Here is a 12,008-nt window from a genome sequence, read left to right as displayed (position 1 = left end):
TACTATTATACATGGGCTTTCCCACTTGTGTACTTGCAGCTGCTGCATATGGTAGCACCCCAGTTGGACTGGCTCAGGGCCAGGTAGTGGCAGGATCAGCTGACCCTGCAGCCGCCAAAGCTGCAGTGGACTATTCCAGCTACTATAGTGCATATGGTAGGATCACCTTTTTGCTCCTTACTATTAATCTTTCTGTTAATGTGTGGGCAAATATTTCATTTTCTGATGTGGAAAGGTTAATGCAAGAATTAAAGAATTGACATAAGAATATATAAAAAAATGTCATGGATGTATGCAAAATAAATTCAAATTCAAAGAATTTGATTAATCAAAAATAGTTTTTTTCAGCAATAGACATGTTGCACCTTATAAAGTTAAGCGATAATCATGAAGCAATTATTCATCAATGAAAACCAGCCAGGCGAGCGCAGTTCTATGGTTGTTACTACTGTTTGCAAATATTTAGTGTCATTTAAAATGAAGATAATTACATAATTGAGGTACAAAACCCTCAGTTTGTAGTCCTTTTAAATCATATTTCAGGTTTTTTTTAGCAATTTTGGGAAAGAAGTCATGTCAAGTTGGGATTTGTAAATCGATAAAATGGCAATCTCAGGATTTTTTATGTCTCCCACTGTAGTAGTGGGGGACATATTGTTTTGCCCTGTCTGTTGGTTGGTCTGTTGGTTGGTTGGTTTGCGCCAACTTTAAAAAAATTTCAATAACTTTTGCTATATTGAATATAGCAACTTCATATTTGGCATGCATGTGTATCTCATGGAGCTGCACATTTTGAGTGGTGAAATGTCAAGGTCAGAGGTCAAATATATGTGGCCAAAATCGCTCATTTTATGAATACTTTTGCAATATTGAAGATAGCAACTTGATATTTGGCATGCATGTGTATCTCATGGAGCCGCACATTTTGAGTGGTGAAAGGTCAAGGTCATCCTTCAAGGTCAAATATATGGGTCAAAATTGCTCATGTAATGTCACTTCTGCAATGTTGAAGCTAGCAATTTTATATTTGAAATGCATGTGTATCTTATGGAGCTGCACATTTTGAGTGGTGAAGGGTCAAGGTCAAGGTCATCCTTCAAGGTCAAAGCTCATATAGGGGGACATTGTGTTTCACAAACGCATCTTGTTTATGGACAAAATGGACCAAATTTGGGATTTTTTAATAAAACAAAAATTGTCATATTAAACCCTCTTTTGAATATACAGCACTGTTTTAACTATGACAGTCTGTTCACAGCCTGTTTACACCAAGGCATTATTTAATGTATTCCTTCTAAACACATAAGAGTACATACATGAGTTGTACTTTTGATATTTATAGATCACCAAGCTTTGTGTCGAGTTCAAAACCTTTATCAGAGAAAAATTCTGTTGTAGATGGTCAGCAGTTTGTTTAGGAATTAAATCTGTTAATATGGAACAACCTCGAAAATTGCCTTTTTGGTCTTTTTCGCATAATGATTTCTGTTGTTTGACGGCATGTTATGCTCTCAAATAATAAGTGACATTTTAAGCTCACCTGATTGCTCAGGTGAGCCTTTGTGACCGGTCTTTGTCCGTCGTCCGTCCGTTAACATTTCTTCGTAAACACTCTAGAGGCCACATTTTTTGTCAGATCTTTATGAAACTTGGGCAGAAGCTTTGCCCCAATGAAACCTCGGTCGAGTTCGAAACTGGGTCGTGTCGGGTCAAAACTAGGTCACTAGGTCAAAACATAAGAAAAACCTTGTAAACACTGTAGAAGTCACATTTCATGCCCAATCTTCATATAACTTTGTCAAAATGTTTGTCTTAATGATATGATGGTTGAGTTTAAAAGTGGTTCTGGTCCGTTAACAAGGTTTTACTGTAGCCATATAAGGAAAATGCCCCGCCCCCTGGCGGCCATGTTTTTCAACCAACCAGCATCATTTTCAAACTCATATAAGATATTATTTGGATAAATCTTCTGACCAAGTTTCATGAAGATCAGACATTAAATGTGGCCTCTAGAGTGTTAACAAGATTTTACTATAGCCATATATAGCCATATAAGGAAAAATGCCCCGCCCCTTGGCAGCCATGTTTTTCAAGCAAACGTAACCATTTTCGAACTCATTCAAGATATTATTAGCTCATCTATTTTTTGAAAAAAAATTATGAGCTATTGTCATCACCTTGGCGTTGGCGTCGGCGTCGGGTTAAGTTTTGCGTTTAGGTCCACTTTTCTCAGAAAGTATCAATGCTATTGCAATCAAACTTGTTACACTTACTTACTATCATGAGGGGACTGGGCAGGCAAAGTTTTGAAAATTTTGGTTAAGTTTTGTGTTTAGGTCCATTTTATTCCTGAAGTATCAAAGCTATTGCTTTCATACTTGCAACACTTACTAACTATCATGAGGGGACTGGGCAGGCAAAGTTAGATAACTCTGGGGTGCATTTTGACAGAATTATGTGCCCTTTTTATACTTAGAAAATTGAAAATTTGGTTAAGTTTTGTGTTTAGGTCCACTTTATTCCTACAGTATCAAAGCTATTGCTTTCATACTTGCAACACTCGCAAACTATCATAAGGGTACAGTAAAAGGACAAGTTGCATAACTCTGGTTGTCATTTTTAAGGAATTATGGCCCTTTTTTTACTTAGTAACTTTGAATATATGGTTAAATTTTGTGTTTCGATCCACTTTACTTCTAAAGTATCAAGGCTATTGCTTTCAAACTTCAAATACTTTCATGCTATCATGAGGTTACTGTACCTAGCAAGTTGAATTTTACCTTGACCCCCCCCCCCGAATTTTTTTTTTTTTAAGATCATCTCACAAATGACCACCACACCCTCACACTATACTATACCCCCACCCACCCCCAAATTTTTTTGGCAAACAGTTAAAAAACACAAATATTTATTTTTATGCCCCCCTTCGAAGAAGAGGGGGTATATATTGCTTTGCTGATGTCGGTCGGTAGGTCGGTCCGTCCGTCCACCAGGTGGTTGTCAGACGGTAACTCAAGAACGCTCGGGCCTAGGATCATGAAACTTCATAGGTACATTGATCATGACTTGCAGATGACCCCTATTGATTTTGAGGTCACTAGGTCAAGGTCACGGTGACCCGAAATAGTAAAATGGTTTCCGGATGATAACTCAAGAATGCATACGCCTAGGATCATGAAACTTCATGGGTAGATTAATCATGACTCGCAGATGACCCCTATTGATTTTGAGGTCACTAGGTCAAAGATCAAGGTCAAGGTGACCCGAAATAGTAAAATGGTTTTCGGATGATAACTCAAGAACGCATATGCCTAGGATCATGAAACTTCACAGGTAGATTGATCATGACTCGCAGATGACCGCTATTGATTTTGAGGTCATTAGGTCAAAGGTCAAGGTCACGGTGACCCGAAATAGTAAAATGGTTTTCTGATGATAACTCAAGAACGCATATGCCTAGGATCATGAAACTTCACAGGTACATTGATCACGACTGGCAGATGACCCCTATTGATTTTGAGGTCACAAGGTCAAAGGTCACGATTACCCGAAATAGTAAAATGATTTTCGGATGATTGCCCCCCTTCGAAGAAGAGGGGGTATATTGCTTTGCTCATGTCTGTCGGTCGGTCTGTCGGTCCGTCCACCAGGTGGTTGTCAGACGATAACTCAAGAACGCTTGGGCTTAGGATCATGAAGCTTCATAGGTACATTGATCATGACTCGCAGATGACCCCTATTGATTTTGAGATCACTAGGTCAAAGGTCAAGGTCACGGTGACCAGAAATAGTAAAATGGTTTTTGAATGATAACTCAAGAACACATATGCCTAGGATCATGAAACTTCATAGGTAGATTGATCATGACTCGCAGATGACCCCTATTGATTTTCAGGTCACTTGGTCAAAGGTCAAGGTCACGGTGACCCGAAATAGTAAAATGATTTTCGGATGATAACTCAAGAACGCATATGCCTAGGATCATGAAACTTCATAGGTAGATTGATCATGACTCGCAGATGATCTCTATTGATTTTGAGGTCACAAGGTCAAAGGTCAAGGTCACGTAGACCCGAAATAGTAAAATGATTTTCGGATGATAACTCAAGAACGCTTTTTCCTAGGATCATTACACTACATAGGTACATTGATCGTGACTTGCAGATGACCCCTATTGATTTTCAGGTCACTAGGTCAAAGGTCAAGGTCACAGTGACAAAAGTCGTATTCACACAATGGCTGCCAGTACAACGGACAGCCCATATGGGGGGCATGCATGTTTTACAAACAGCCCTTGTTTTCAGGTCACTAGGTCAAAGGTCAAGGTCACAGTGACAAAAAACGTATTCACACAATGGCTGCCACTACAACGGACAGCCCATATGGGGGGCATGCATGTTTTACAAACAGTCCTTGTTGTTTTTTTTGCATTTTTTTGCATTTTTGGAAGATAATGTAATAAATGACCACACCCCCACACTATACACCCCTCTCCACTCCACCCCTCCCTCCTTTGTGATTGAAATTGAGATAGGTCCCTACACCTTTAAAAAGAAAAATAGATGAGCGGTCTGCACCCGCAAGGCGGTGCTCTTGTTTAGAGAGTTATGGCCCTTTGACATTTTTAAGATGCTAAACCATCCATCGTATTATTTTGTCCAAAGTTATGCCCCTCAAGACGTTTCCTTTTTTTCTGAATATATAGTGCAATATTGTGACAAAAAAAACCTTTGGGGAGCATCACCGTCTCGGACGGTTTCTTGTTCCATACAGGAATTGGAATGGATTTCCCGATAAGACAATATTGTTTTAATATGACATCTCCAGAATCCCACTAAAATAATTTATGCAACAATCGCCTGCTGATCCAGAATACTGTATAGTTTAATTTGCAGGCCATTAAAACTCGGTTATGTTCTCCAGTGTTAAGCAGTTTGACAACGCTGAACAACTTGGACAGAACATTTGTCTTACTGATATTTCGGCCGGGTTTGAGATTGGGTTATGCTAAGTACAAAACTTGTACACTAGGTCAAATTGAAGATGAATCTTTTGAACACTCTTGAAGGCATATTTCAAGACAAATCTTCATAAAACTTGGGCAGAACATTTTGTTTGAATGACATCTCAGCAGATATTGAAACTAGAAATGTGCCTAGAAATTAAATATTTATGTTCTATAAAGTACATTTATTAGTCATAACTCCACCTTTTCAGAATAGTTAAGTTCCTGCTGGGCACAAGTGAGCACTTTGGGCCTCTAATTGTATTTATGATCACTGCGAGTGGCTGCACCGTTATCACACTTAAAATATGCACTTAAATGCTATATTCCATTATTTCATTATTCAGGTTATGCGGTGGAGGGTGCGCCAGGTGCTGCTGCCAGTGGTGCAGTGTATGGTTCACAGCCTGCCCCAGCCCAGGTTCCTGTTCCTGCTCAGGCACAGTACGGGAGCCCGGAGCCAGCGCCTCAGTCTGCTGGTGGGTACACTGGGGCACCGGGCCCAGCTCCATCATACCAGAGGCCGGGTGCTGGGCAGCAGTACCACCCATATGCAAGGAGATAAGCTGCATGCAGGAGAGGGGGGGGGGGAGTGCTGCACTTGATCATTAGTTTAGAATTGATGATGTTTTTACTGGTACAACTCTGTATATCAGTGAAGGTTTTGGCTTGTACTTTTCCATTGACCAATGAATATAATATTGTTTTCATCATGTGAAGAAATTGTTATTTTAATGCTTGTGCTGTTCTTTATGTGACCAATTTCGAACATAGTTTTTAACTCATTTTGCAAGGAGATTCGGGAAACCTTTGCAACTTTGCCAGTGACCTACTGGTTTTATTTCTCTAGGCAGATCTCTGTAGAGGTTTGCATGTTTTAAAATGGATGCTGTTAAATCAATGTTGTATTTTGTTGATCAGTTAGCAGCATGCGATTCAATATTGTTTAGTAGAACTTAAGATTGTGCTAAGTTTGTTATAATCTGTATTATAGTGTAGTGATTGAAATGAAAATCCCCTTAGCCCAGAATGATGTTTCAGTAAGTCATTGATGAATCTTGAAATTAAAAAAACATTTTATTGAGCAACAACTATCAGTTGAGTACACATGTATAACTAAAATGCACAAAGCTCTATGATGTCAAAATCTTATTTGAAAACACATCTTAAAACCAAAGTAAATTAGCCTAAAATGTATGTTGGTATGTTTTTTTTCTTCATTTCATTATTTGATAACATACACATTCATCTGTAATAATTATTTCATGTCATTTTCACCATTTTTCCTGTTCCATTTGTATAATGCAAATGAAGCCATTAAAATTTACGTATATATGCTGACTTTGGCCTTGATTTTTATGTCCATACTTTATATGCCCCTGTATGAAGGCACATATTTTCTTCAGTGTTCATCTGTTAGTCTGTCAGCTCTTTTTTCTCTTCCTCAACAAGCTTTCAACTGTATGTCATCAAAACTTTTAAACATACATTAGCATAAAAATAGGCCAATTTTTATAACAAGCCAATCTGACCAGGCAGTTTGGAGTTATTTCCCTTGGAATTTCTCAAAGCGTAATGTGATGATTTCCACTCTTTAACCAATTCCAATCTGATTGTCATCAAACTTTATGAAAATGTTAACAGAACATTTGGACCAACTGCAATAGTTAGCCTTATACCACAACAAACTTCTCAGTCCGCACAGGCTTATCAGCAAACTTTCCGCTTTTATGATATTTTTCGTTTAAAGAAAGTATCTTGTTAGCAAAATTTTTGTTTAGGAGGAAAGTGCTGTCCCTGATAAGCCTGTGTGGACTGTACAGGCTAATCTGGGACAACACTTTACCCACATGCAATAAACCCCTTTTTATCAGAGCGCAGCTCACATACAGACCTTATAGAGAGCAGTACACACCAGCTTACACACACAAGCACATACGTGTACATTTGTGTACAAAGTGATAAAAATACCATTTTACCCATGGCCAACAATGGTCTACATAATGAAAATAAGATTATTAATTAAAGGGTTATAACTTACAGAAAACTTGACCAACTGACCATATGCGCATGCCTCGTTTGTAGATGCCTAAAATGCCATCGAAATTGTTGTATTAGTTCAAATGAAAAAGTCCACCCTATAAATATAATGCATATAATTTGCATCAAATCTAGATTCTGTATACATTAAACGTTGGAAACAAACAATTCCAACGACAATTTTATGTTTTTAAAGTCAAAGTCAACATGCATTATAGAGAGCCAAACTGCTATCTTAATGTTATTTCATTGTCGTTCTAAAACATTTATAGTTTATAGAAAAATGAAAACAATTCGTGTACGGAAAGATTTTTCAAATGCTCTAGTCAGGAAATACAACGAAATTCGCTCTTTTCATGAAATAATAAATTAACTCAACAAAGAGACCGAGGCATATTGATTGATTGATTTTATTTGGTAAACATATGAACATTACATAGTTACTACATAATGCAGACAATATAAAATATATTATCACAGCAATATACATAGCAAACCATGGAATGCACACACAATACCAAGGATAACACAAAAAAGAGAAAAATGATTTTCACTTATTTCCATTGTGGTCCTTGTTATTGGTGGCAGTAACCATGAAACAGTCATGTATTAGATTTTAATAATGTATATGTATCAAATATGTACTGTTTAATAAAGTATATTACTGATTAAGAATGAATAAATATAATCACATGTTCATTATTATCACAGAAGTTGCATAAGAAAGTTACACACTGCCTGCATAGGTAGTTAATAAACACACTTTGTAGCATACTATAAGTTAAAGAATAATTATGAGATCCTTGCATCTTATTGATCATAAGACTTAAAAATGTATCACAGTATTTTAACAGAACATAAAATTCATAATAAAAATTATACTATAAAAAGCTATAAAGACTCTAAAAACTGTTTCTTGATGGCACCCTTGAAATTGTTAGGTTTAGGTACATCCCTGATGTTTTGAGGAAGATTGTTCCATAAACAGATACCATTATATGTAAATGTTTTAGAACCAAAACTTCCTACTCTAATATAATATTATTAATCGTGAATCGTGAATTCAAGCAAACGTCTGCGTAAGAAGAAAGCAAAGTGACTGGTTTCCAGTAATGTCCATGTTTAAACCTAGAGCACTGGTCCCATGCTCATTTAGATTCAGCCATCCCTTTATGGAGAAATAGTTTAACCAGCCATTCCGTCAATCATTCATTTACTGTACGGCTATTAAACGCGTTTGTTTTTGCTAATACCGATTTATGGCTAACGGTCGTAAGAAATTTCAGTAATGAATTGTTTCCCTTTGGTCATTTTCAGGATGGAGTATTCGGCTATTTAAAAATTGGTAGTCAAAAGTCATTTCGCAACGGTGAACGGTATTATGCATAAGGGCAGAAATAGAGACAGACCAACTGCAAATTGACCATAATTAAAATGTGATATTATGTATACAAATGTTTCCATAATAAATTGAGAATATACCAAATTTATTCAAAGAAAACATATCGTGGCAAATACCAGTAAACATGAATAACGGTCGAATGTGGATACAATTATTGAAAATGTGTTTTAACATATTCGTTTTAACAATAGAAAATTCAAATACATTTGTGAGATTTTCTGGCAAATAAACTTTGCGCGAGGAAACGATGTGTCCTCGCTGAAGCACTAAAAAATACACTTACGGTCTAATACTTCTACGGGACGTTCCGTTCGATCTAGTCACAGGTGGTTAGCGTGTATATATATTCAATAGTGATTTTTTTTTCGTTTTAATTTGATTATTTTTCATGCAAAATAATGTTTTCACTAATAAATATCATAGCCACACGCTACCCACCCGTGGATCTAATATCTCACGATTTCATTCTATATAGCATGCTCGCGTACATAGAATACGGCCTTTAATAAGAAATGCTGGAGATAAAATACAAGTAATAAACCAGAAAGTTGGCATATTAACACATGTTCTAAAATGCAGCTTAAGCTATTAGAGGGAATTATAATTAACCAAACAAGGATTACGTTATTCAATGTTAGATATCCGAAACGAGTTTAAAGTCAGTGTTAAAAATGTGTCCATCTGATACACAAATATTCTGTTTGGGCAACTCACCGAATGTTTAAAAACAAAATAATCCTTACAGTAGGGCGTTACCAAATAACTGACGATTTAAAGTGACCACAGATAAGATTGTTTTTAAAGTGTTGCACTGTTTACCCTATTGAACAAATGGTTTAAAAAGTGGATCAACTTGTTGATATGGTGACCGAAAAAAAATCTGAAATAAACAACCGGATAACTGCGATTATTGTTATCACTCACAAGTGTTGACCGCAGATACGTGTGACCGCAACTGGGTTCAGCGGTTTTTTTTTCAGATTGTTGTTTTGGTTTGACTTTCAGTGGCGTGAGAATGATGTCAATTGAGGTCGTCGAGTCCATTTATGTGCAGTATATCAATTATACATGTTCAATGTACGTGCATGCGTGTGTTTGTGAACCTAAACGAACTGTACCTGTTAAACCAATGTACTTATGATTGTCTCAAAACGAACTGTACCGGATAAACCAATGTACTTTATGTTTGTCTCAAAATTGCCCCGTAATGAACGGACATGACTGTTTATTGCACTGTCTGCACACATATACATGCCAAATTGCGTATTTATTTTAGTTTGAAGTTAAAAAAGAAAGTCCACATACGTTTTTATGCTATAAGAAAGAAATACTAATTCTTATTGAACAGTTTAATATAATTAAACAATGTTATCAACCCTGCAGAAAGGAACACAAAGTTTTGTGGGAAAGGTATTATATCTGTAGGGTTTTTGCGTCCAACTGAACGTACTTAATTAATTATTGGCCAAGTCTTATTTGTATGGAATCAAACTAACCCCACATGTCTAACAACCTGTATTCATTATTACTAATGCATATTGCGATATCTCGCAGGACTTGATAAAACCGTGGATTGGGCTTTATTTGATATCGAGCAATACACATCAATCTTGGGAAATGGAGCGATTGCGCTCTTGATGCATGGTCATATTGTGTACTTTCAAACTAAAGCTATTGTCCGCCTCTGTTTGCATTGACTAAGGTAAAATGCATGGAAAGGCGCCAATGGATTCTATTCATTATAAATAACACCAAAATGCCCAAATATCAACCAAGCATCTTTGCAACACTACAACAAGCTTATTTACGCTAATATTTACAAGTAAGTAAAAACTATCATGTATTGCATGCACAAATATATTAAAATCCAGTTGAATGGACGACTTGCGACATCGTAAAATTTGAAATGACAGGCGTCACATGGCTTCTAAGTGATACACATTGGGATCGAAATCGTAGTAACTTTTTTTTGTTAAAAAGCAATACATATTTGTTGTAACATTTGACCTATATATAAATGAACATTGTTAAGTGTAACTATTTGTCTCCTTAAACATTTTTTGTTACAAATTTACTTTATATTATATATGATCCGTTTTCTCGGAAAACCGGGCGTAATGCAGATGCGTTAAGTACCGTCCAAGATTAGCCTGTGCAGTCCGCAAAACTTTCTGCTTTACTTGGTTTTTGATTTCGAGGAAGTGTCTTCCGAAAGAAAGTTCAGTCAAAGCGGAAATGTCGTCCCATATTAGCATGTGCGGACTTCAAAGGTTTATGGGACAATACTTTACGCATATAAATGCATCAAGCCCAGTTTTTGCAGAGTGCGAGTCAAAACTATATTTGATATATGCTGGTGTTTTCTGAATTTGGAGCCACTAACATAATATTTCACAAATAATGACCAACTCTACACACGCATGATGTTCACTGTAAACGATTACATACACTCTATATATTAAGAATACCAAATCACATGTTTGATTTGTGGGATGTACGGAATACCATAAGGACCATCGTGGTTACTCATTAAAATCAAGAGGGCGAGAATGCGAGAACGCGATAGTACGATGGGGACAATGCGACAATACGATGAGGACAGTGCGACAATACGATGGCGAAAATGCGATAGTACGATGGCGAGAATGCGAGAACGCGACAGTACGATGACGACAATGCGACGGAGCGATGGCGACAGTGCGATAGTATGATGGCGACAATGCGAGAACGCGATAGTACGATGACGACATTTTGGAAAATGCGAAGACGACAGTGCGAAAATACGATGGCGACAGTGCGATAGTACGATGGCGACAATGCGAGAACGCGATAGTACGATGGCGACAATGCGACAATACGATGACGACACTGCGACAATACGATAGCGAGAATACGATAGTACGATGGCGACAATGCGATGATTCGATGGCGACAATACGATATGACTATGGCATTGTCGCCATCGTACTATCGCACTGTCGCCATCGTATTGTCGCACTGTCACATTGTCGTCATCGTACTATCGCGTTCTCGCATTCTCGCCATCGTACTATCGCATTGTCGCCATCGTCTTGTCGCACTGTCGTCATCGTATTGGCATTGTCACCATCGAACTATCGCGTTCTCGGATTCTCGCCCTCTGGATTTTAATGAGTAACCACGATGGCCCTAACGGTACTCCGTAGATAAATACTTAGACCTCGTGAAGCTATCACGTCTAGAGTTTCGCTTTGTTTACCTTTGTATTGAACATTTTCCACTGTATTCTTCAATTAAGGACCATCAAAGTGTTTAATGTTATGTGTCTGTCTTTGGACAATAAGATCAGACTGTCAACTTTTAATTAAATGATAAGGCAATATGATAAATTTTCATTATCGTCAAATATTCGGGCGAGCATGAAATTCATAGGAGGTAAAGTCGGATCTTTGTTGACCTGGTCAGGGAAATGTGATTGGCATATTGTCAATTTCGATTGGTAAAATTCTATACGCATGTACCCTGTCTATCCGATTATGCTTAAGCCACATTATGTTTGTCATTTTGAGCCACGTCCAGCGA

The 12,008-nt window shown here is 37.4% G+C and overlaps 1 protein-coding gene across 3 annotated transcripts in view; it reads left to right on the top strand.

The window, feature by feature from the left end:
- Positions 1-6,338, top strand: part of LOC127877270 (DAZ-associated protein 1-like) — a 43,853-nt gene extending 37,515 nt beyond the window's left edge. For all 3 annotated transcript variants that reach the window (XM_052422950.1, XM_052422951.1, XM_052422949.1), the window contains 2 exons: positions 40-156; positions 5,353-6,338. In XM_052422950.1, the coding sequence (XP_052278910.1) occupies positions 40-156; positions 5,353-5,570 (335 nt within the window). In that variant the 3' untranslated portion in view covers positions 5,571-6,338. The remainder of the gene's footprint in view (positions 1-39; positions 157-5,352) is intronic.
- The last annotated feature ends 5,670 nt before the right edge of the window (positions 6,339-12,008 follow it).

The sequence above is a fragment of the Dreissena polymorpha genome, chromosome 4 (assembly GCF_020536995.1).
Source record: "Dreissena polymorpha isolate Duluth1 chromosome 4, UMN_Dpol_1.0, whole genome shotgun sequence".
NCBI classification, from domain to species: domain Eukaryota; kingdom Metazoa; phylum Mollusca; class Bivalvia; order Myida; family Dreissenidae; genus Dreissena; species Dreissena polymorpha.
Note: the sequence above shows the minus strand (reverse complement) of the source record. Positions and strands in the feature narration are given on the sequence as shown.